This window comes from Macaca mulatta, chromosome 14 (genome assembly GCF_049350105.2).
Source record: "Macaca mulatta isolate MMU2019108-1 chromosome 14, T2T-MMU8v2.0, whole genome shotgun sequence".
NCBI lineage: Eukaryota > Metazoa > Chordata > Mammalia > Primates > Cercopithecidae > Macaca > Macaca mulatta.
In genome coordinates, this window is record NC_133419.1 from 15360276 (window position 1) to 15386398 (window position 26123).

Consider the following 26123-nt stretch of genomic DNA (forward strand, 5'->3'; position numbering starts at 1 on the left):
GTGTGTGTGTCTAAATCTCCAGAATTATCCCCTCCCCCAACGCTTCTTTAAGCAAATGTACATCTAACATTCAGTCCTACCTCTCCTTTGCTCCTCCCAAGGAGGGACTCCCTGGGGCTCATTTTTGTAGCTCTTTAGAATGTTACTGACCAAATCTAACTCCCTCTGTCCTTGACCCTCTCTCAGATTCAAAGCCCTCCTTCTCCTGAATGCCCTGAGTCCCCTCTCTTTGCTGTGGCTGAGGCAGAAGGGAACCAAGCCTTCCTGCCCAATGTCACGGTGGGACTGCAGATTTATGACTCCTGCATCTCAGGGATCCAGGCTCTGGGGAGCACCCTGGCCCTGCTGTCCAACCAGCTTCCATCCGCAACCAACTATGCTTGTGGCTCCCAGCAACATATCCTGGGAGTGGTTGGAGGGGTGACCTTCCTGGACTCAGAGCCCTTGGCTGAGCTGCTCTCCGTCTACAGGGTCCCTCAGGTGAGAGACATGCCTGGAAAGAGAAAACCACTTAAATACTCTGGGCACACAATGACAAAGTGCAGCCTGGTAGAAAGATCGGAGTAACGACCTCGAAAAGGTTACTTCCCTGGGCCTGGGATTTCCCCCTTTCTACAAAACAGGAGGTGAGTATTAGACTAGAACATTTCTGAATGCTGATCCATGCATGGACTAGTGCTGGTTTGCGGTGCTCTTTCTCTGATTTGCAACAGAATGACAAAGAAATGACACAGTGTATGCACATGTTGGTGTGAGGTCAGCAACCCTCCTTAGATGGTGGTTTTATTTTTCCAACGAACTTTTTTGTGGCAAAATAAAAATTTGGCAAACTTGGGCCAAACTCCCGTAATTGTCCTATTGATGTCTTAAACAGCCTGGAATCCCCAGGACTGATAATGCCTGGAGGCCCTGCATTCTCCAACCAACCATGATCTGAGGGCTGATGACAGCATCTAAGATTTATAACCCAGGCTAGGATCATCTCATTCCTCCTTTGCAGCCTTCCCAGAAATTCAGAAAGTTGAACAAGTGACAAACTATTCCACTGGATTTCTTGATGTTTCTGTGAAACATTTGCCTAGATTCCAGTTCTGTTTGATCTTCAGTATATACTAAATCAGTTAGGCAGGGAGGCAATGTTTGTGAAATTATTTCCCAGGTGAAGAATATTTATTTCCCCTAACATGCCTAAAAGATACCTGACTGCTTGTTGTGACCTTTAAAACTCACTCCCCCAAAAATTAAATATCTTCCCTTCTAAATTCCACTGAGGCCTCAAATGCCACAATTAAAAATATCCAGTTAGATGCAAACATTTTATTCTCTAGGAGGAGTGATAGGTACATATCGTCAGTCATTCACGCCCTAGTAGAAATGAGTTTGTCACGTGCTTTTTTTCTTCTGCAATATTAGCTGAGAGTGACACTAATAATAACTATATCTATCATTTACTGGATATTTACTATTAGTAGAAAGGTGATTTTTAGATCCTTTGCATGTGTTCAAATCCTTAAGATTAAATAAATTAATACATGTAAAACATTTAGAAAAATGCCTTGCTTATAGTAAGTGCAATATCAGTATTTCTTATTGATATTATCTTCTTTTATTATATCATTTAATCTTCACAACCCTATGAAATAGACACTATAATTAGTCCCATTTTGCAGATGATGACATCGAGGCTGAGAGGAAATGTTACTTGTCCAAAGTCACATAGCTAATAAATAGTAGTTTGAGATTAAAACCCAGGGACCTTGATTCCAGGGGTAAAAGAAAGTGCAGAAGCAAAGAGGAGGGAAACTGCCCTAAATAAAACTGCTCCCTCTTTTTATACTGGTTACTATTTCCAAATGTTACTGAGCACACCACCACTAGTGGTGTACGGAACTGTGCTATAGTCACATGTACCATGAGGCACAGGTGAGGCCATAGCCCTATCCTCAGGGATGTTCACACTCTGGAAGAGAAGGCAAGCATGAATTCATATAACCATAACTCGGGGGTACCCACAGGGTTCTCAAAAGGCCTCTCTTGGAAGAACTCAGGGCAGGACCATGCAGCCTCAAGCCTCTAAATTAGAATGTTAGGTTACAGCGGCTTAGAATGATGTCTTCTAAGTCAAACCTCAAGACATCTAATTGACAGGATTGCTTTTTCTAGTTTTTTGTTTACATGAGAAGTCTTACAAAGGCATGAAGATAAGTCACTTAAGATCTTGATTGCCTTAACTAAAAAAGTTGAAGTGCATGAAATTAATACAGTGCCCATGCCTGCAGGCTGCTTTGAGGTCTCATTCAGCACAGCAGGTAGTGTTAGACCTAAGACCATTCTCCCCACAGTGCTAGAGAGAAGATGCCTACATCCTAAGTGAGTTCAGTTTTAGGGGCTCTAGACCTAGGAGTGTGTGACCTCCAAGGTTGATCCTTAGGAAAATGAATTTAAATTGCCAAAGTTAACCTCTTCACAAAGGACCCTTGGGCTTCATGCTGGGGAGATGTGGGAGGTAAGCCAGGCATATCCTTAGGACTGGAATGTAACTAAGGGAGTCTCTCTCCTAGATAGGTGATAACCCAATCAACTAAAAAATGGCTCAGCCTACCTGGGTGTTTCTGTCCTTTACAAGGGAGAGGATGTCTCAGCTGAGCTGAACTCTGTCTAGGCAGGTCTGACTTCAGAGCCACAATGGTCCAGTTATTTCTTTGTGCCACAATGCTAGCCTCATGGATAATCCTTCTGAGAATAATTTAACTTCAGATAGAGGCTTACTGTAGGAAGAGAATACACTGACCAGCCAACACAATGTTGGTTACATGGAAAGTTATATTTCTCACTCTTAGTAAGTGGTGTCTGGTCTTGGCAATGATTTTGGGAAGCCTGCACCAGTCTCATCTATGTCAGTCATTTCTGGGTGAGTTCCTCTTTCTTGAAACTATGACATCATCTTGTTGCTCATGCACCACTCACCAGGACATCTTTGAGATTGGCAACTTGGTCTTGCTTATATGAGTATATGAACTGGCATGTAGCTGTTGTTCAGCACCCATCCATTGAATGGGTGTGAACTGAGACATTTCTGAAACTACAAAGTAGATTGTAACCACCACCAGCAGCTCAATGCTTAACATACGCTAAGTGCTACCTGTAACTTACTAAATATCCAAGGAAACTCCAAATGTGTTACATCTTAAGAAATTCTTGAGCATTTTGCAATAGCCCTTGCTGTTGCCGACTCTGGTTTTCCAAAACCCCAGAGTCCCTAAAAATCAAAGGACCCACCTCATTTCACACAACTCACCAACAGAGATCACTGGACAGAGGTGGGCTGGGAAGCCAAAGAGCTAGAAATGACAAGGGGCACTGGCTCGACAGTCAGAAAACCTGGATCTTACGAACGAACGCTACTTTCTGATTATGTGACCTTGACAAATTGAGTCATCTGTCTGAGCGTCACATTCCTCATCTATAAAACGAGGTAACAAAGGTTAATAATAATGTATCTGCCTCTTAGAGTCATTGTGGATATTAACAACGGAATAACCAGGGCCTGCTACTTAACAAACCCTCAATGACTATTACTTGGAATTGCTATTAGTGATAATGATGATACAATGCAAGCCTGGAAGGAGCAGTTATCTTTGTAGAAAAGCTGGCTCCCACATCCTCTGTGTAATTTTGCCCAATATAGGGCCAAAGACTCGCCAAAAACTTTGAAGTAAAATAACTTGTCTGCACATATCTAGTAGGACAGCTTCCTTATGGTAGGCTGGGAAAAGTCTGACAGCGAGTCCCTGCATAGACCTGAGGAGCCTGTAGGGGAAGGAAAGCAGGAAGAAGATGAGCAGGAGAGAAGAGAAAAGAACAGGCATTCACTCATGCACTCACAACTAAGATAAATTGAATGGATCCTGCTTAGAATCTGATTGGAGAGGAAAAGGCATAAACTCGAACGGTCTGCAGTAGAAAGAGCTCAGTGATGACGTGATGAAGGTGATGAACCCAGGGCTGGCATGAACCAAGAATTGAGAACTAGATCTCAGCTTGAGGAACAGGGATCAGGGAAGGCTGTACAGCAGGCGTGGGACTCCTCAATAAACAGGGCATACTGTGTTTTGTTCTTATCCTCCTCTATCAAAAAAAAAAAAAAAAGTACTCTCTCTTTGTTTTTTTGTTGTTTTTTTTTTTTTTTTTGAGACGGAGTCTCGCTCTATCGCCCAGGCTGGAGTGCAGTGGCCGGATCTCAGCTCACTGCAAGCTCCACCTCGCGGGTTTACGCCATTCTCCTGCCTCAGCCTCCCGAGTAGCTGGGACTACAGGTGCCTGCCACCTCGCCCGGCTAGTTTTTTTTTTATTTTATTTTTTAGTGGAGACGGGGTTTCACCATGTTAGCCAGGATGGTCTCGATCTCCTGACCTCGTGATCCGCCAGTCTCGGCCTCCCAAAGTGCTGGGATTACAGGCTTGAGCCACCGCGCCCGGCCCAAAAAGTACTCTCTTAATTTCATGACTGTTTCTTAAGTTTAATACCCAACTGACCATAGCAGAGCCTTCCAAGTAACTGGAATTACAGGCATGAGCCACCACACACCACTACTTTTTGTACTTTTAGTCGAGACAGGGTTTCGCCATGCTGGCCAGGCTGGTCTTGAACTCCTGACCACAGCTCCTGAAAAGTTTTCTGCTAATAAACAGGTTAAAGAAAACGTAATACATCATATGGGCACCTGCTAGCTCTGCCCACCAGAAATCACACTCTGCACAGACAACCCCTTCCCCTCTGCTCCAAAAGCCTCCCAGCTTTCCTTAGGCAGGAGGGCTGGAGAGCCTCCGGGTCAAGTGAGCTCACCTAAGATTTTTATGTTACCCATCCCCTGATATTAGATTTTCTCGTGATTTTGCTTTACTTGTGTTTCTTCTAAATAGCAAATAACCAGCTTGATTTTTATCCAGTTTGAAAATTTCCCATCTATTATAGTCAAAATCTTTACTCAGCTGCCCTGTGACAGGAGAGCTCAATTCTCCCCTCTTTACCTTTGAAAAAGAAAAACCCAGATGAAGGGGCTGCTTTCGAAGGAGTGGAAAGGGGTAAGGGTGAAACAGCTGGAGGACAGCCACAGTAGGAAGCTGTTTCCATCCTTTGGGGAGGAAGCAGAGCTGAGGAAGGCAGCCACTGCCCACCCATGGCTGAGCAGGGAGAAATGAATACCCTCAACCTCACTTTCCTCCTACCCCCAGTCTCCCATCAAGCCTCTTACCAGAAGGCAGAGGGCAGGGCAGGCCTTTGACACAATCCACAAAGATCAACCCTTCTGGAGCTCAGAGCTATTACAGAGAAGCCTGGAGAGTGCATCGAGACAGGCAAGTAGAGAATACAGCACACTATTCTTAAGTAGGGTAATGTAACCTATCATTTAAGCTGACTGCTGATATGGTTTGATGCTATCCTGCCCTCTTATATAATTTCTATTTATTATGCTGGGTCATTGCTTTCTATAATAGAAATAATAGAAATAATAGAGATTTTTATTTAGTTTTCTAGTTCTTATGCTTTCTCCTTTTCCTTTTTTTTTTTTTTTTTTTGAGACAGAGTCTCACTCAGTCACCCAGGCAGGAGTACAGTGGCGCAATCTTGACTCACTGCAACCTCTGTCTCCCGGGTTCAAGCAATTCTTCTGCCTCAGCCTTCCAAGTAACTGGAATTACAGGCATGCACCACCATACCCGGCTAATTTTTGTACTTTTAGTAGAGACAGGGTTTTACTATGCTGGCCAGGCTGGTCTCAAACTCCTGACCTCAACTGATCTGCCCGCCTCAGCCTCCCAAAGTGCTGGGATTACAGGCATGAGCCACTGTGCCCGGCCCTGAATTTTTTTTAATTTGATCATTTTTTTCAATTGTTTTTCTTCTGCTGCTTTGGAATTTATATATCTTGTTTTTATTCTATTAACAATTATACAAGTTTTTAATTCACTTGAGCCTTTATCTTTCAAATAATGCCAAGAATTACACAATGTATAGAGAGAAACAAAGCCGTTAGCACATCTTTACCTCTCTGCTTCTCCCACCCACTGGAAGATATGTTGGCATTCTTTAGTCCACTGCATTCCTTTCTAAAAACGTCAATTGGTTTCTTAGGCCTGAGCCTACAGGCTTTTGAAGGACCTGGAAACAGCATATATCAAAGGCCAGTGAGATAATAATTAGAAATAAAAGGCAGAGAGGGAAAAATGAGGCCAAATTACAAGGCTGGTGAGAGCATTTGTGGATCCTGAGCAAGTGTGTTCAGGCCAGGAATGTACAGCCCTGTTCCTTCCCCCAGATCAGCCATGGATCTCAGCGCCCCCAGTTCTCCAACTGTTTCCAGTTCCTATCCTTCCTCCGCACAGTGCCCAGCAGCACCCACCAGCCCTGGGTCCTGGCCAAGCTCTTGAGTTACTTTAACAGGACCTGGGTAGGCCTGGTCAGTTCTGACAATAGCAACTTTGAGTGGCTGGAGCAACAGCTGCAGAAGCAGATCGGGGACGAGGGTGGCTGCGTGGCCTTCTCAGAGATCAACGGTGTAGATGACAGCATCAACAGCGCGGCGAACATCATCACCCAAACGCCTGCTGCCATGGTCATCATCTATGACTGCTACCGTTTTCACTTCAGACTCCTGGTGGGAGCCCTTCAGGGAAACAATGTGACTGGAAGGACGTGGATCTTTTCCACCTCCTTCGCATTTAACCCCTCAATGCTGGGTCCCAAAGCCCATGACTTGCTGAACGGCAGCTTGAGCCTGACCATCCACTTAGGAATAATACCTATCTTTAGGGATTTCCTGTTGGCGCTGTGCCCAGCCCCGTAACCAGGCAACAGTCTGATGAGGAAGCTGTGGGAGGAGCTGCAGGGATGCAGGGGGTCTGGATTTGGGACTTCCATCCAAAGTGCCAGAGAAGGGGCTTGGCATCGCACAGGGCTGGAGAACATGACCACTGCCCACCTATCTGCCTTCAAACTTCCGGATCTAACTGCCATTTACCAAGCCCACCTGGCAGCCAAAGCCCTGTGGGTCACCCATCCGAACTTGATGTCCTGCTGTCCGAGAGAGGGACCGTTCCTGGGAGGCACGTATGCCAATGCGTGGGAAGCCAGGCCTTCTCACATGAGCGGCCAAGAAGCCTTTCCCAGTCCCTGTCCATTCCAGCTTTCTGTGAGCCTTGGACTAGCAGAGAGGCAGTGTAGTCTAATAAAAGGAAGATCAAATTTAGAACCGAAGTGATTTGGACTCAAATCTCAATATGGGATTTCTCTGGGGCCTTGTCACTTACCTTTCCTGAGCTTCACCTCTCTCCTGTGTAGATTGAGTATATAATAATATATACATTGTGGGTCGTTAGGAAAATAAGAGATCATGCATACAAATGCTGGCTGGTGATTAGTGCATATAAATCCAGGTGGTTTGACGCTGCTGCTAATAATGGTGATGACATCAAAACAGCCAAGGGCCTTAGAAATCTGCTGGTCCAACACGAAGCAGGGAGATCACAGAAAAAGAGTGGCAGAGCTGGAAGAGAACGCAATTGTCCTGACATCCAGCCACTACATGCCAATGCTAACATGCAACAAAGACCATATGAGATTCACAGTAGGAAAGAGTTAACCACCAAGTTAGAAAACTGGTAAATCTGCAATGTAGAATATGCAAACCCATTCTTCATGGGCTGCTCACGGACAAGGACCGGAAGGGAAGTTTAGGTGGTCTTCTCCTCATAGTAAGAGAGGTAATGCTGGAACAAGCTCAAAGAGATGAGATAGAGTTCAGAGGACAAAGGCCTCAACCAGCAACACCAAGAGAAAAGCACTGGGTTTTCAGCTAGAGGAAGAGCTGAGCCTGAGTGCTTGGCCTAATCATCAGCCTTCTCTGTGTTCGAGGTCTCTTTTCCTCTCTGGTCATTAGGTACTTTAATCAAAAAGACCTTGGGCTGGGCACGGTGGCTCACACCTGTAATCCCAGCACTTTGGGAGGCAGGTGGATCACCTCGAGTCAGGAGTTCAAGACCAGCCTGGCTGACATGGTGAAACTCTGTCTCTACTAAAAATAGAAAAATTAGCCAGGCATAATGATGTGTGTCTATAGTCCCAGCTACTCAGGAGACTGAGGCACGAGAATCGCTTGGACCTGGGAGGCAGAGTTGCAGTGAGCCGAGATGGCACCACTGCACTCCAGCTTGGGTGACAGAGTGAAACTCCATCTAAAAAAAAAAAAAAAACTCTGAATTTTATAACCATGGAAGGTGAGCGCAGATCAGTAATTTTTACTGTCTGTTCCTTGGAGCCTCAGAGTTCTACAGGGAGACTTAGGTGCCCCAGCTGATAGAACAGTTCTTCAGGCAGGGAGAGGCTTGGGGATGGGGCTCTGGACCCCATAGCTGCCTATACCAACCAGAGATGCTCTGTTTTCTCTGCCTAATATATTAGTATGAAGCATAAGATTTTACTTGGAAAAGAAGATTTTTCTTAAAAAGTAGCAACTAATGGACTAGACGGTCAGCAAAATTTTCTCAGTAAAGAGCCAGATAGTAAGTATTTTAGGATTTTCAAACCATGCAGTCTCTGTCACAACTACTCAACTCTGCCGTTGTAGTGCAAATGCAGCCATAGAAAATCCCCAAACAAATCAATCTGATTGTGTTCAATAAAACTTTATCTATAAACACTAAAATAGGAGTTTCGTGTATTTTCCATGTATCATAAAGTATTCTTCTTTTTTTTCAACTATTTAAAAATGTAAAAGTCATTATTAATTCACACATCACACAAAAAATAGGTGGCAGACTAGCTTTGGCCAACAGGCAATAGTTTGCCAACCTGTGGCCTAGAAAATCTCCAGCAGAAGGAAGGGAGGTGGTGACAGCTGCCTCTTCATAGCATTCATAAGACATCTTAGTAAAGATACCAGGGGTCTAGGTCCAACAAAGGGAACTGGCTCTGACAGCGAAGGTCAATTGTTAAATTTTCAGGAATTGTGCAAGTCATTTGTTAAACCACTGGTAGCTTCAACCTGGCCATAGTGGGAGTATTTACACCAGGGAAATCAGCAAACACCAAAAATCCTGGCTTCAGAAGAGAGCCAGTTGTTCAACATTAAGCACATATTGCAAATAGCCATGCAAAGTTTTAGTAATAAAGTCAAAGTAGAGCAAAAATCCTTTTAATATTAAAAGAAGGCTGTCTCAGTCCATTGGTGCTGCTATAACAAAGTAGCACAGACTGGGTAACTTATGAATAACAGAAATATATTTCCTACAGTTCAGGAGGCTGAGAAGTCCAAGATCAAGGCACCAGCATGCAGTGGCTGGTAAGGGCCTTCTTGCTGCCTCACATGGCTGAAGATAGAAGGGCAAAAGGGCCTAAGTTAGTAGTTACCTCCAGCCATTTTTTTTTTTTTTTTTTTTTAAGAGATAGAATCTTGCTCTGTTGCCCAGGCTGGAGTGCAGTGGTGCGATCATGGCTCACTGCAGCCTCGACCTCCCAGGTTCAGGCAATCAATCCTCCTACCTCAGCCTCCTGAGTAGCTGGGACTACAGGCATATGCCACCATGCCTGGCTAAATTTTTTTGTATTTTTTGCAAACATGGGGTTTCACTATGGTGCCCAGACTAGTCTAAAACTCCTGGTCTCAAGCGATCCTCCTGCTTCAGCCTCCCAAAGTGCTGGGATTACAGATGTGAGCCACCACATCCAGCCTCCTCCAGCCCTTTTTTCAAAGAACTAATTCATTCATGAGGGTGACTTAATCACCTCCGAAATGCCCCACCTCATAGTACCACCACAATGATAATTAAGTTTCAACATGAATTTTAGAGGGGACACAAACATCAAACCATGGCAAAGATCTTCAAACTAGGCTCAGCTTCTTTAAGATGGCTTTTAGATAATTTCATTGGTGCTTATGTAGGATGAGTTCTTAAAGGCTGTAAGAAAAATAATAGCTAACACCTTTTTCATGTTTTTTATATTGAGTAACATGCTAAGCACTTTTATGTATTAATGCATTTGATTTTCAAGATAACCCTATTGTGTAGGTCCCCTTTTTACAGATGAGAAAATTAAGATGTAGAGCAAGATCTACAAAGTCGCATCATTGATTCAGATAGAGTGAGGAATGTCACCAGGAATCTTGGCTCAGGACTCTAGAACCAGTTCTGCTCCCAACCAAGTCATTTGCTCAAACTTCATCCTCTAGTTCTTATGAACTTTCATAGCGCAGTTCAACACACGCGCACACACACACACACATCTTTGATTGGTGCAAAAGTAATTGTGTTTTGTTGTTCTTGTTGTTGTTGTTTGAGACAAAGTCTTGCTCTGTCGCGCAGGCTGGAGTGCAATGGTGCAATCTCAGCTCACTGCAACCTCCACCTCCTGAGTTCAAGTGATTCTTCTGCCTCAGCCTCCCAAGTAACTGGGACTTCAGGCACGCACCACCATGCCTGGTGAATTTTTAGTCAGACGGCGTTTTACCATGTTGGCCAGGCTGGTCTCAAACTTCTGACCTCAAGCGATCCACCCATCTCAGCCTGGGATTGCAGGCATAAGCCACCACACTTGGCCTCAAAGCATGCATTTTTATGTCACAAGTATTTACTAAGCACTTGTGTTTTCATGCACTTTATATACTAAACACAAGTATTTTCATGCACTTAGAGCAATGAGGGATACAGAAATGTACAAAATGTGTGCTTGCCTCAAGATGTTTACATTGTAGTTGAAAGAATAAGCAAAAATATTGGTATTGGTATTGGTAAAAATCGCACGTGCAGGAGTGGGAAAGTGATCCAGCTAATTCAAAGCATGGGATGGCCAAAGGAAAAGAACAGTAGAAGGAAAGGTTGGAAAGGTGGGTAGGAGCTCTATTATAAAGAACTTCAAAGGTCTTCTTAAAGAGTTCCAGGTTTCTGGAAAAGATGACCACCTCTTTTCCTAATCACAAAATCAAAGCCAATCCCACCTTTTCCAAAGATGTCAAAAGATCAAGCCGCTGGATCTAAAGTCACTAGAGGGATTCCTGAAGGCACTCTGCCTATCTTCCTTTTTCTACTCTTTCTTTTTCAGCTTTGTTCAGGTATAATTAACAAATAAAATTGTATGTATTCATGGGGCACAATGTGATGATTTGATACGCATCTACATTGTGTAATGGTTACCAAAATCAAACTAATTAACACATCCATCACCACCCATAGTCACCATTTATCAAATTTCAAGTAAACAATACTGTATTATTAACTACAGTCACTATAGTGGACGTTAGATCCCCAGAATTGGTGGTTGCCATGGGATGGGGGATGGAGGATGAAGGAGATGGGGAAATATTGGTGCAAACTCCTTTTTCTGCTATTTAAGCTGTTCCCAAAAAGAATGATGACAGGGTTTTGATAGTCACATAATCCAAGAGTGTCTCAGCCATGAAGAGTTTAGAATACACTGAAAAGACACTTCTTAGTTTATATCTGCTTTCTTTTTACTTCTTACTGTGAATTTAATATTTTTATTTTATATATATATATATATATATATATATATATATATATATATTTTTTTTTTTTTTTTTGAGATGGAGTTTTGCTCTGTCACCCAGGCTGGAGTGCAGTGACACGATCTCAGCTCACTGCACCCTCCGCCTCCTGGGTTCAAGCAATTCTTCTGTCTCAGCCTCCCAAGTAGCTGGGACCACAGGCATGTGCCACCATGCCCAGCTAATTTCTTTCTTTTTTTTTTGGAGAGATGGGCCAGGCTGGTCTCGAACTCCTGACCTCGGCCTGCTAAAGGGTTAGGATTACAGCTGTGAGCCACCATGCCCGGCCTAATTGATATATTGAAATAATTGTTCATATTCATGAGATACAGTGTGATATTTCGGTACACGTATACAATATGTAACGATCAAATCAGGGTAATTCACAAATCCTTATCTGCTTTTAGTCAAAACACATTTTTTTATCAGCCACACTTCTTTGTGTCTTCAGGCAGGACTGAGTTTTCTATCCTAGGTACCAATCCTATCTGGCACTAAGAAGGATGCTAAGTAATTTGTATGGATGGATTGTAAAAAATTGGATAGGTTTCTATTCATAAGACCAGACTATCTGTGAATCAGTCTTAGGCAAGGCCTAATGTTTCAGATTGCCATTATCTTGACTTTCACTTCCCTACCCTGGTCCATATAGATTAACACAAACTTGGAACATGAGAAAACAGAACACAAACTTGGAACATGAGAAAACAGAACTCTTTTCATAAAGTGTGCAGAGATAAGATGCCTCCCTCCAAGGCACCAACAAGCATAGATATGGGAGAACTGTCCAGTGATGTAGAGGAAAGGCTCCTAATGTGAGACAGAGTCTCGCTCAGTCACCAGGCTGGGGTGCAGTGGTGAGATCTTGGCTCGCACAACCTCCACCTTCTGGGTTCAAGTGATTCTCTTGGCTCAGCCTCCTGAGTAGCTGGGATATTACAGGTGCCCACCACCACGCCTGGCTAATTTTTTTTTTCTATCATAGTAGAGATGGGGTTTCACCATGTTGGCCAGGCTGGTCTTGAACTCCTGACCTTGTGATCTGCTTGCCTCAGCCTCCCAAAGTGCTGGGATTACCAGTGTGAGCCACTGCGCCCAGCTACTCCTAATCAATTTCTTTACTGTTATCTTCCATCCCTCTCTCAGGTGCTCCATTATGCCTGAAAGGTTAACTTCGCCACCAAAGCCCAAGAAGAGGTTTTCTTCACCAAAGATGGGGAAGTGCTGACAACGTTTGATGTTAAAAACATCTATGTTCTCCCAGACCTGTCAGGAAGGACAGCTATTGTTGGACACTTTGACTTCAGAGCACCTTCTGGAAAAGATATTCTGTTCGATGACAGCGCAATTGTCTGGGCAGAAGGACTCTTAAAGATTAGAGCTGACAGCACCCTAAGAACCAAGACCACACAGCACCTCTCACATTTCAAGCTCCAGGAGTATTTGTCATATTGAACTCACTTAGGATACTGGGTCAAAAAGGGGTGGATTATTGACTTACACAACTCTGAGGCTGTTCAGAAAATAAAACCTTCCAAACTCCCTGTCTCCCAAAATTAGGGACCTCGCTAAAGGCAAAGATAACTGATGAGCCAATGGGAAAGTAAATTACATACAGTTGCCAATTCAGGTTTATCCTGAGATGGTCAACTCCAGACACCTGGAGATGTTACTGCTTTAGCCTTGCAGACTTATGTCAAGAAATAGGCAATCGATGCTGAGCTTTTTTAAGCAGTGGAAAATAACCCATGGAACCCCATTAGTCATTTTCCAGACCCCTAAGTATCTAAGATCACCAGAGGGAGAAATTTTTTTTCTTTTAATTTTTTTTTAAGATGGAGATTCGCTCTTGTTGCCCAGGCTGGAGTGCAATGGCACGATCTCGGCTCACTGCAACCTCTGCCTTCCAGGTTCAAGTGATTCTCCTGCCTCAGCCTCCAGAGTAGCTGGGATTACAGGCACCCATGACCACGCCCAGCTAATTTTTTGTATTTTTAGTAGAGATGGGGTTTCACCATGTTGGCCAGGCCGGTCTCAAACTCCTGACTTCAGACGATCCACCCACCTCAGCCTCCCAAAGTGCTGGAGTTACAGGTGTCAGCCACCACGTCTGGCCAGGAAATTCTAATTTAAGTGCAGTTACATCTCAACTATCATCACGCCTCCTGCAGTTTCCTCTAACTCGTGTAGGCAGGGTTAAACACTCCCTTCACTGAGCAGCTATAGCATTTTTCACCTACCTCTATGAAAAGAGTAAGAAAATGACTGTAACTGGTATAATATGTTCTATCTCTTTTCTCTGTGATTTCAAACTTGTTCCCACTGGTCTCACCTTAGTCAGGCATATGGTTTTTTATTCCCACGACTATCACACCTCAATGTCCAAATCATCCCACCCTGAGAGGAGGGAACAAAGTTGCTGAAGAACAAGGCAGCCGAAATTAGCATCATCGCCCCGCAGGCAAGGGGCTGACCCCGCCTGTTGAGATCTTCACTCAGTACTGTTTCAGGTATCTCACAGCCCAGGTACTTACCTTCTCACTCGCTTCTCCTTCCCCAGACCACAGAATCCCTGTATCAGACCTTTCTAAGGAAACTCATTCTGCAAGCACGATCTGAATCTCAGTTGCTCCCAACTTGGAGTGATTTTGCCTCTCACCGGACAATGGCAATGTATGGAGACAATTTTGGTTGTCACAACTTGAGGGAGTGAGTGCTGCTGGCATCCGGTGGGCAGAGGCCAAGGTTGCTGCTAAATGCCCAAAGATGCACAGGACAGTTCTCCATAACAAAGAATTATCCAGCCCCAGTGTCAGTAGTGCTGAGGTTTAGACACCCTGGACTCAAGGAACCCTTGAGTGGTGCTGAGGCTTAGCTAGTGTCTGTAGTCTTTGTTTCTGATTCACTGTGGATGGCCCAGTTCTGTTGGGGCTGGGCGAAAATTAGTCCCTTAAATATAAACAAACGGATTTGACGAGCCCAGGGTGAAAGACAAACTCTTCAGTTAACACTCCAGAATATGATCCCAGCTCACTAGCATTTGTTGTGCACTCACAATTCTGGTCACTGTGATGTGGACTTCACTTGCCTCGTCTTATTTAATCCCCACACCATCTTCAAAATACATATTATTACGACCAGGCACGGTGGCTCATGTCTGTGATCCCAGCACTTTGGGAGGCCAAGACAGGTGGATCATTTGAGGTCAGGAGTTTGAGAGCAGCCTGGCCAACATGGTGAAACCCTGTCTCTACTAAAAATACAAAAATTGGCCCAGCGGTAGTGGCATGCACCTGTAATCCCAGCTACTCGGGAGGCTGAGGCAGGAGAATCACCTGAACCCGGGAGGCGGAGGTTGCAGTGAGCCAAGATCATGCCACTGCACTCCAGCCTTGGTGACAGAGTGAGGTCCTGTCTCAAAAAAAAAAAAAAAAAAAAAAACATATTAATACTACAACTTGAGTATCCCTTATCCGAATTGCTTGGGACCAGAAGTGTTTTGGATTTCAGATTTTTTTCAGATTTTGAAATATTTGCATATGCATAAGGAGATATCTTAGGGATAGGATCAAGGCTAAATACAAAATTCATTTATGTTTCATATACCCCTTATGCACATAGTCTGAAGGTAATTTTTTACAATATTTTTAACTATGTTGTGCATGAAACAAAGTTTTTGTATGTCAGGTCAGGTGTGGAATTTTCCACTGGAGGCATCATGTTGACACTCAAAAAGTTTTGGATTTTGGAGCATTCCAGATTTCAGATTTTCAAATTAGGGGTGCCCCATCTACATCTCCATTTTATTGAAGTGGCACCTGAAGCTTAGAGAGGTTAAGCCCAAGACACCCAAACCAGCAAGGGCAGAACCAGAATTCCAGCCAGCAAGATGTCTTGTTTTCCCACCACACTCAAAATCCCGAAGAGCTTATTCTTACCCATCACTGTTTCCCTAACACTCTGTACAGTACCTGATCTATGGAACACATTTTTAATTATCTGAGTAAGAAATGAAGGAAGAGGAAAATGAAAGAAGAAAAGGAAAAAGTGATAAAGAGGGGTTTAATAAGGGAAGGAGTAAGAGAAAGGAAGAGAGAGAGGGTCCCAGTAAGTGAAAACGATGAGGCTTATTCCTCCACGACCTGAGTGCACAGATGTTGCTCAATTCCCCCTGCAGTCTCCCCAGCACTCTCTCCCCTCCACTCTCTCCCCTCTTGTGTGTAGGTCCCTTCCTCTGTCTGCAGCAAAAAATGTCCTGAGGAAACCAAGAAGTCAACCTATTTGAGAAGTCAAAATGCTGCTACAAAATCTTTCCCTGCCCCAGAGGAGAAATCGCAATGTCACCAGGTAAGGAGGGAGGCTGGTTCTTGGTCAGAGTGTGGCCAGCCAACAGCCAGAGTAGGCTTCAGATGAAAGCTGTATACACATCAAGGAAATTCCTTCAATGGAAAAGTCCAGGGAAGTGAGGATCAAAAAGAAGATATCAATGTGACCTTCCCAGATGCTGCATTAAAGCCATTTGAGGCTATTACATTCATTCTTTCTTTTATCAACCATAAGTTTGTTCAAATCCGTACTTAGTTTAACATTTGGAATATGGTAGGCATTTCATAAATGTTTAAAAAGAATTATCCTAATGACATAATCCTTATTTTACTAAGGTGTCATTCCTTCAACGGATATCAACTGGCACCAACCATATACAACCACTGTGCTAGGTGCAAGGGTACCAACAACAAATAAGGCATGGCCCTGGACCCACAGACCTCAGGATATATTAAAAGAGAATGATACTGTACCCCTACACCTAGCACAGCTCATCTCTCAATAAAGAAACTAGACTATAAAGTGAAGTCAATACTGTAATAAATAAATATTCAAGCATTGAGCCATGAAAGTATGTTGGAACAATTAATTCTAACAAAGAATAGGCAGGGAGACTTTTCTATGCAGGGGGTGGCATATGACACAGGCCTTAAACAACAAGCAAGGTTTCAAAGGCAATGAAGCGTAATAAGGATATTCCAAGCCAAGGAGGAAGTTGTTATAGTAAAGGCATGAAAGCAATAAGGAGCTGAGAGTGGTTTCAGCATCGATTGTGATGCAAGATACAGGAAGCAGGTGGTCAGATCACAGAGGACCTTACCTGCTGGACTCAGGAGCATGGGCTGTATTCTATAGAAAATAGGGAGGAGCCTCTGAATTATTTCAGTATAAAGGCAATGTGTATTTCAGTGTGTGTCTGGGGGAAATGAATAGACAAATAGACAAAGGAGGGAGATTGGAGCAGGAAGACCAGGTTCAGAATCCAGGTACTTGTTGAAGCCACAGCTTTGGACGAAGTCTCTTCAAAACTCTCCCTGGGAAAGTAGAGACTTTGGGAATACCTTTTGCCCTTTTGAAGAGAAAATTTCCACTGAATGAAGCTGAAAAGGAACCACCAGGTGCTGAAGAGAGGATGACAGAAATGAGAAATCCTTGAACTTGGAGACTAAGAAGACATGGAATCAAGGTATCTAGGACCCTACAAATACATCCAAATCAAGGAGAGATCAAATAAGAATAAATGACTATTCCAGGGCTCAGGCCACAAAATACATCCTTAAAATCACTATGGAATAAAAAACTGTTAAGTTTTATCAATGTTGTTATTTAGAGAAGGGTAGAACGATTAAAAAAGAGAATCTGTGTACATACTAAGCACTCCATAAATATTCCTTAAACTAAATCAGCTGATGCAAGAATAAATCTGTAAATTAATTCGCTGTGGCTATGAATTACAACATTACCACAATGGCTGGTCAATTTAAAGGAATCCTAGATAGGAGCTGGAGCTTCCACAGGTGGTTGTCTCAGTGTTATTTCATGATAGTCTGATGCATGATAAGCAGCTGCTGTCAGGATTTCTGCCATCTGTGTCTTTGGCCCTAAATCCGAGGACATCAAGCAATCTGGAAGGCCCATCAAATTGAGACTGAAATATACCAAGCCTGCTGGAAAAGCCATCACAAGTCGTAGAACTGCTTGACCATGGAAAAATTTCCAAAAGTTTCCCCACTCTGTTGACTGACCCAGTTTCTCTTTCTCCTTTTAGTGTTGCATGTCATTAGTGTTGCATGTCAGAAGTGCTCTGACAACCAGTGGCCCAATGTGCAGAAGAGAAAGTGCATCCCCAAAACCCTTGACTTCTTGTTCTATCACGAGCCCCTTGACACGGCATTGGCTGTATGCACAGCCCTGCTCTTCCTCCTTGCCCTGGCCATCTTAGGCATCTTCATCTGACACCACCACACTCCTATCATCTGAGCCAACAACTGCCAGCTCAGCTACCTCCTGCTGTCCTCCTTGGCCCTCAGCTTCCTCTGCCCCTTCAAGTTCATTGGCCACCCAGACCCCATCACCTGTGCTGTGCACCAGGCAGCCTTTGGGGTCACCTTCACGGTCTGCATGTCCACTGTGCTGGCCAAGACCATCGTGGTGGTGGCAGCCTTCCATGCCACCCAGCCAGACACCCAGCTTAGGAGGTAGGCGGGGCCAGTCCTCCCCAGCACCATCCTCACTGCCTGTTCCCTGACCCAGGCAGCTTTGTGTGCACTCTGGGTGACCAGATGGCCCCCACAGACTTGAAACTCTAAAGAACCTGGGCCCACAGTGACTGTAAAGTGTGATAAAGGCTCCTTGGAACTGTTCTATGCCATGCTGGGCTACTTGAGTTTGCTAGATCTGGTCAGCTTGCTGGTGACCTTCCCCACCTGCCAGCTGCCTGACACCTTCAGTGAAGCAAAGCATATCACTCTCAGCACGTTGTCTGCTCCTGTGTCGGGGTGTCCCTCATACCTGCCCACATGCATGCCCATAGCAAAGACACCACGGCCGTGGAGGTCTTTTTCATCTTGGCATCAGGAGGAGGACTCATGTCCTCCCTCTTCCTTCCCAAATGCTACATCATCCTTCTCCATCCTGAAAAGAACACAAAAGACTAAATGTTTGGCTGGCATTATCTCAAGTGGGAAAAACTGAAGTGAACCATGAAGGGTGTGGCTTTCTCAGGGATGCCTCCCTGAACTCCCCACCAGGAGGGCGAACCTTCTTCTGAGCCCCATCACACAGGTCTGAACTCCTCCCTGTCCCTGAGCTGCTTCTATTTTATATTTCATTCTATCAAGGGGAGGGGAGACATGTTTGCAAATAATATTGTCCTTGATAGAAGCATCTGGTCTAATTCATTCTATGGCCTCTCAGCACCCAGCCAGCACCTCATACAGTGAGGAGACAGAATACGTGATTGGTAAATGAATGAATTAACTTATGCAAAATTAGCATTGGAAGAGGTCTTTGAGAGGAGACAGGTAGAGTCGTTGAGTGGAGCCAGACAGACCTGGTTCATGTCCTCCTGCTGTCATAGCTGTATAAACCTGGACATGTTACCTTACCTCTCCAAGCCTCAGTTTGCTCCAAAGTAAAATGAGACTAAGACTTTATCTTCGGGTTGTTGAGATGATAAAACAAGAAATTGTATGAAACGTCTCAGCATATGATAAACACTCAAAAGGTAGATATTTAAAGTCACCCAGCAAGACTCCATCTCAAAAAACAAAAACAAAAACAAAAACAAGTGCTGAGCTGGATTTGGCCAGCAGAACTTTCTCAGCCAATATCCTAGGGGATGTTGATCCTGCAAGATGGAATGAACTTGCGTCCTTAAAGCTGAACAGAGCCACCCACCAGCCTGGAATACTCACTGTGGATACTTGCCAGAAAAAGAAAATCTTCATTCTTTAAGCTACACTATAGTTAAGTCTCTCTTGTTATAGAGACTTAGCATTTTACTTTACCTAATATATAGTCCATAACTCCAGACTATTCAGACCAGAGCCCCCTTCCATAGTCCTCACCCCTGTCCTTTTATTTTTTTTTAATTTCCATTTTTATTTTAGATTCAGGGGGTACATGTGCAGATTTGTCACAAGGATATATTGTGGGATGCTGAGGTTTGGATTCTGTTCATTCTGTCACCTAGATAGGAACATAGTACCCAATAGGCAGTTTTTCAGCCATTGCCCCCTCCCTCTCTCCCTCCTTTTGTGCACCTGTAGTCCCAGCTACTCAGGAGGCCAAGGTGACATAATCTCTCTTATTCCCCAATATCTCTTATTCCCATCTTTATGTTCATGTGTACCCAAGATTTAGCTCGTACTTACAAGTGAGAAAATAAAATATTTGATTTTCAGTTTCTGCATTAATTTGCTTAGGATAATGGCCTCCCACTACATCCATGTTGCTGCATATAATACAATTTCATTCTTTTTTATGGCTGCATAGTATTCCATGGTGTATATGTATTGCGTTTTCTTTATCCAATCTACCATTGATGGACACCTAGGTTGATTCCATCTCTTTGTTACTGTGAATAGTGTCATGATGAACATATAAGTGCATGTGTCATTTTGATAGAACGATTATTTTACTTTGGGTATATACCTAGTAATGGGATTGCTGGTTTGAATAGTAGTTCTATTTTTCATTCTTTGAGAAATCTTCAAACTGCTTTCCACATGGCTGAACTAATTTACACTCCCACCAACAATGCACAAGCATTCCCTTTTCTCTGCAACCTCCCCAACATCTGTTATTTTTTAACTTTTTGATAATAGCCATTCTAACTGGCGTGAGATGGTATCTCATTATGTTTTCATTTGCACTTCTCTGATGATTAATGATGATGAGAATTTTTTCATGTTTGTTTACAGCTTGGATATCTTCTTTTGATAAGTGTCTGTTCATGTCCTCTGCCCACTTTTTAATGGGATTAATTTTTTTTTCTTGTTAAGTCCCTTATAGATTCTGGATATTAAACCTTTGTCAGATGTATAGTTTGTAGATATTTTCTTTTATTTGTTAGTTTACCTGTTTGTCTTGTCAACAGTTTATTTTACTGTGCAGAAGCTATTTAATTAAGTCCTACTTGTCAATTTTTGTTTTTCATTGCAATTGCTTTTGAGAACTTAGTAATAAATTCTTTCCCAAGACCAATGTCCGGAAGGGTATTTCCTAGGTCTTCTTCCAGGATTTTTTTATATTTTGAGGTCTTACATTTAAGTCTTTAATCCATCTTAATTTTTGAATATGGCAATAAGTAGAGGTTCAGTTTCAATCTTCTGCATATGGCCAGCCAGTTTTCCCAGCACCGTTTATTGAGTAGGGAATCTTTTCTCCATTGCTTACTTTTGTCAACTTTTTCAAAGATCAGTTGGTAGTAATGCGCAGCTTTATTTCTGGGTTCTCTATTCTGTCCCATTGGTCTATGTGTCAGTTTTTGTTCTAGTACCATGCTGTTCTGGTTACTGTAGCCTTATAGTATAGTTTTAAGTTAGATAATATGCCTCCAGATTTATTTTTTTGTTTTCGTTGTTGTTGTTGTTGTTTTTGCTTAGGACTGCTTTGGCAATTTGGGCTCCTTTTTTGCTTTCATATGAATTTTATAATAGTTTTTTCTAATTCTGTGAAAAATGACATTGATAGTTTAATAGGAATAGCATTGAATCTGTGGATTGCTTTGGGCAGTATGACCATTTTAATGACATTGATTCTTCCAATCTGTGAGCATGCAATGTTTTTTCATTTGTTTGTGTCATCTCTGATATTTTTAGCATTGTTTTGTTGTTCCCCTTATAAATATCTTTCACTTCCTTGGTTAGTTGTATTCCTAGGTATTGTATTTTTTGTGGCTGTTATAAATGGAACTGCATTCTTGATGTGGACTCAGCTTAAATATTATTGACCAACCTGTTTCTAAATATCCAAGGCAAGGAAACTGGGTTCCCACCTGCCTCCTCACTGTGCCTTCCAAAACTTGAGAGAAAAGACTCGACCCAGAGCTCCCTTCACTTCCTTGTTCCTAAGACTGTAGATGAGAGGATTGAGCATGGGCGTGACGATAGAGTAGAAGACAGATACCACCTTGTTGAAGTTGATGGAGGAAGTCACCTTGGTCCGGACATACATAAAGAAAAGAGTGCCATAGAAGAGGCTCACCACAGTCAGGTGAGCTGCACAGGTAGAGAAGGCCTTCCAGCGCTCAGCAACTGAGCGGATGTGCAGCAGTGTCCAGACAATGTTGCCGTAGGACACAGCAATGACCGTAGAGGAGGCCAGTAGCATAGCCAGAGACACCAGGAAATCCACAGTCTCCTTCCAAGTGACATCTGAGCACGACAAGGCTAGCAAGGGTGAGGCATCACAGAAGAAGTGGTCGATGACATTTGGGCCACAAAATGTTAGCTGAGACATGAGGTAGATTGGCAAGATGGGTGTGAGGAAGCCTACCAGCCAACAAGCAGCTGCCAGACGGATGCAGGTGCCCCAGGACACCAAAGCCCCATAGTGGAGAGGCATGCAAATGGCCACATAACGATCATAGGCCATAGCAGCCAGTAGGAAACACTCAGTTGCCCCAAGGAAGGTGAAGATGAAGAGCTGGGACAGGCAGCCAGCATAAGAAATATTCTTGCCACCATCCACCCCAATAAAAACAGCCAGCATCTTGGGCACTGTAACAGAAGTGTACCAGACTTCAAGGCAAGACAAGTGTGTCAGGAAGAAATACATGGGTCTCCATAGTCGGTGGTCCAAGCCCACCACTAAAATGATGGCCAAATTCTCTACCAAGGTGAACAGGTACATGGTGAGGAAGAGTGTGAAGAAGAGGAGGTGTGTTTCATGAATGCCAGCAAAGCCCATCATGACAAATTCAGTTACCTGGGTCCAGTTTTTGGTATATGGCTGCATCTGTGGCAGTGAGAGCTCAGCAAACTCATAGCCTCATAGACAATGAAAGCTCAAAGAGAACCTGTGAGGTTGGAGGATGTTGTACGAAAATGCCTTTCACTTCAGAAGAAAAACATGATGTAAAGACCCTGTTCTTACCCTCAAAGAATTTACAGTACATGAGGGACATGAGAAAACAAATAATATCAGTACAAAATGAAATGCACTGGCTAAGAATAAGACAGGGTACTATGGGCAGAAATAGCGGGGAAGCTCAACCAGTCTTGAGAAATCTTCCTGGAGAGAAGACTGTCTAAAGCTGAACCTGAAAAGGAAGTATAAGTTAATGAGACAAAAGGTAGAGATAGAGAGAAGACATAGCAAGTATAAAATTCCAGACACCAGACAGGAGACTGTGCATTTGGGAAACTTCAAGTAGAGACAGTTTACCATAGAATTCAACAGCTTGATTTCCCAAGCAAGCATACCTGGCTTCAAATAAAAGAGAACCTCACAGAGTTGTTGTGAAAATGTAAGTTAAATAATTCCTGTAAAGCACTTAGCATCATGTTTGAGTCAATAAATTTCAAGGGGGAAATCTACATGTTGACTTCTCCTGGAATAATAGAGAGAGAAAAAATGACTGTTTCTGAGCCCGAGGAGTAGGCTGGGGCACCATGAAGGGCCAGCAACCAAATTAAGGGAAAGGAAAAAGCTGAGCTTCAGTCTAAAGGCCACAGGGAGCCTTTAAGAATTATAAGCAGAGAAGCAATGCTATTCTTTTTACCCCTTAGAAGGGGCAGGTTTGGAGGGGAACAAGGTAAGAGGCAGAAGCTGGGCACGGTGGCTCACGCATGTAATCCCAGCACTTTGGGAGTCCAAGGCAGGCGGATCACCTGAGGTTGGGTGTTCAAGATCAGCCTGGCCAACATGGTGAAACCCTGTCTCTACTAAAAGTACAAAAGTTAGCCCAGTGTAGTGGTGGGCACCTGTAATCCCAGCTACTCGAGAGGCTGAGGCAGGAGAATCACCTGAATCGGGGGGCAGAGGTTGCAGTGAGCTGAGATCATGCCACTGCACTCTAGCCTGGGTGACAGAACGAGACTCCATGTCAAAAAAAAAAAAAAAGGAGGAGGCAGGAAGGAAGGCTGGGTTAGGAGGTTGTTGCAAGTATAGCATGGAGTGAGGGTGACTTTAACTGCGGAAATGCCAGTAGGAGAGTGAACATGACTGTTAAAAGACAGAATCAACATAATTGGGTTTGGATCCATACTGGGTTTGAATTTAAGCTTCAATATCAACTTGAAATATATGATTCGTGAATCCCATTCACTCATGGTCATATATTTCAAGTTGATATTAGAGCTAAATAATCCCATTTTTTAAAAAACAGATAATACAAAAGAGTTCCCAAGAGATTACTTCCTATCTCATTTTAGAATTAAATGAGAAAATATAATATCTCCATTTTTGTGCCAGTTTTAAAATACAGCCCCAAATTCTTGAACACTCTTCCCATCCAAAAGGAGGGTCTTTGGCCATTCCCATTGAATCTGGGTTCTGTGATGGCTTAACAGAATAAGGTGGAAGTGATGCTGTGCCAGTTTCCAGGCCCGGGGCTTGGAAACCATCAGTTTCCTCTTCTTGCTTCTTGAAACCCAGTCACAGTAGTGTGAGGAAGCCTATGTAGCCTGTGGAGGTGCCTAAGTGAAGAGGAACTAAGTCCCTCAGCCCTCAGCCCTAGCCAAGCTTCCACTGACAGCCAGCACCAGCGTACCAGCCAGGTGAATAAGCTGTCTGAGAAACAGACCATTCAGCCCCCATTGAGCTGGCCAAGCTGACACCAGCCTTCCCTGCTGAGCCCTCCCCAAATTAAAAATCTATGAGCTAAATAACTGATTGTTGTTTAAACCACTAAGTTTTAGGCTGCTTTGTTATGCGGTGACATAAATAAAGCAATTCTGTCCTAGTTGTATAACTTGGGCAAATTATTTACTGTTTCTGACCCTTTGGAGAAAAAAAATGTTTGCTACAGTCACAGATTCCTGAACTGGAATTTGAATCCAGGTTTGCCAAGGTCTAAAGCCCTTGTTCTTTCCCCTATAAATAATTAGCAAGTTCCTTCTGGCTTCAGAATTCCTGGCAATGAAAGCATGTAGAGATACAAAATCAGAAATAAACAAGTTCAAAGTTTTCAGATTTCTGCGTGCGTCTTCACCATGCCTAACATCCCCACAGTGGGAAGTCTATAAACATTGGCTTCCTCTCACATAATTGCATTGCAGCCCCAGACACTTCATGCTTCTGTTGGCTCAAGGAAATTTCAGGACGCAATTCCCTCCCATTTATCTCCTTTGCAACCTCGCTTACAATGTAGCAGCCTCCAAACAATGATCACCTTTCCCAATGGAAATACTGCACACAGATGCTCTAGAAGTTTGACTTGACTTACTGTGTTAGACAGTTTCATCGTCAAACTCTCTGAAAAATTCATTATTTTTCATAGTCATGGAGAGAATGAGATTTAGAGTCAAACAGCTCTGGGATCAAGCCCTGCGTCTACAATTTACTAGCTCGGTTGTGTCATCTATAAATTCTTACTATTATTTCTAAATCTTACCTGTCCTTTCAGCTGTGACTCAAGTTTGAGAGTCCTGTCTTCACTAGGAAGCCTTTTTCCTTACCTCATTCCTCCAAACTCGTATGCAGGTCAAGCAAACAAATGCACAGGGCACCTGTTCTGACCTAGGAACCACGGTGGAGGGTACAGATGCCCCCAGCCTCTATCCCAGGGCCTGCTACAGAGCAGGTACCCCCAGCATCCATCCTGAGGCCTGGTGCACAGCAGGTGCCCCCAGCATCCACCCTGGGGCCTGGTACAGACCAGGTTTCTCCAGCATCACCATGGAGGCTGGTACAGAGCAGATTCTCCCACCAGCTGCCCCAGGGCCTGGTACAAAGCAAGTGCCCCAAGCATCTATCTCAGGGCCTGGTACAGAGCAGGTGGCCCCAGCATCCACCCTGGGGCCTGGCACAGAGCAGGTGCCCCAGCACCCACCCTGGGACCTTGTACAGATGCCCCCGAACATCCACCCTGGGGTCTGGTACAGAGCAGGTGCCCCAGCATCAACCCTGGGGCCTAGTACAGAGCAGGTGCTCCAGCATCCACCCTGGGGCCTGATACAGATGCCCTCCCAGCACCCACCCTGGGACCTTGTACAGATGCCCCCCCAACATCCACTCTGGGGCCTGATACAGAGGCCTCCCCCCGCAATATCCACCCTGGGGCCTGATACAGATGCCCCCGCAACATCCACCCTGGGGTCTGGTACAGAGCAGGTGCCCAGCATCCACCCTAGGGCCTGATACAGATGCCCCCCCTAACATCCACCATGGAGCCTGGTACAGAGCAGGTATTACTTTTTAATACTTTCAGATCTCTGATCCATGGCTTAGAGAGAGGGTGCCAGAACCTGTGGGCTTTGTATCAGGCCCAGATTAGCTACATTGAAAGGGTCTGCTCTTGTTTCTCAAAAACTGAAGGAGGAGTAAAGAAGTAGGATACAAGAGAAAAGGAGAGAGGGAGAGCCAAGGGCTAACTTTTTATCCCCTTGCATCCAGGCAGTGATGCATTTTACCTGTGGACTGAGACTTTTTAAGAACAGGAGTGTCTTCCCCACTCTCTCTTTCCCCATCATAGAGCCAAGAGCTGGCAGGATCCTAGATCCCTGAGGAAAACCACTCACTTCTTCCTGGAGCAGGGGTTACCCAACATTTTCTGTAACGGATCAGATTC

At 43.9% G+C, this 26123-nt stretch overlaps 2 protein-coding genes and 1 pseudogene across 2 annotated transcripts in view; 1 reads left to right on the forward strand and 2 right to left on the reverse strand.

Moving 5' to 3' along the window:
* The window catches only part of OR9Q1 (olfactory receptor family 9 subfamily Q member 1), a 126348-nt gene that overhangs the window by 96226 nt on the left and 3999 nt on the right, over nucleotides 1-26123 (reverse strand). Inside the window, exon 2 of the mRNA XM_015114144.3 lies at nucleotides 9290-9368. Coding sequence (XP_014969630.2) covers nucleotides 9290-9368 — 79 coding nt within the window. The remainder of the gene's footprint in view (nucleotides 1-9289; nucleotides 9369-26123) is intronic.
* Nucleotides 226-18540, forward strand: VN2R205P (vomeronasal 2 receptor 205 pseudogene; annotated as a pseudogene).
* OR6Q1 (olfactory receptor family 6 subfamily Q member 1) lies at nucleotides 21395-22348 on the reverse strand. Its single transcript, XM_015114145.3, has one exon. The coding sequence runs from the start codon at nucleotides 22346-22348 to the stop codon at nucleotides 21395-21397; it is 954 nt and encodes a 317-aa protein (XP_014969631.3).

Excerpts from the sequence above, each read along its gene's own strand:
- OR6Q1 (XM_015114145.3), bottom strand. The coding sequence starts at position 22,348 with ATGCAGCCATATACCAAAAACTGGACCCAGGTAACTGAATTTGTCATG.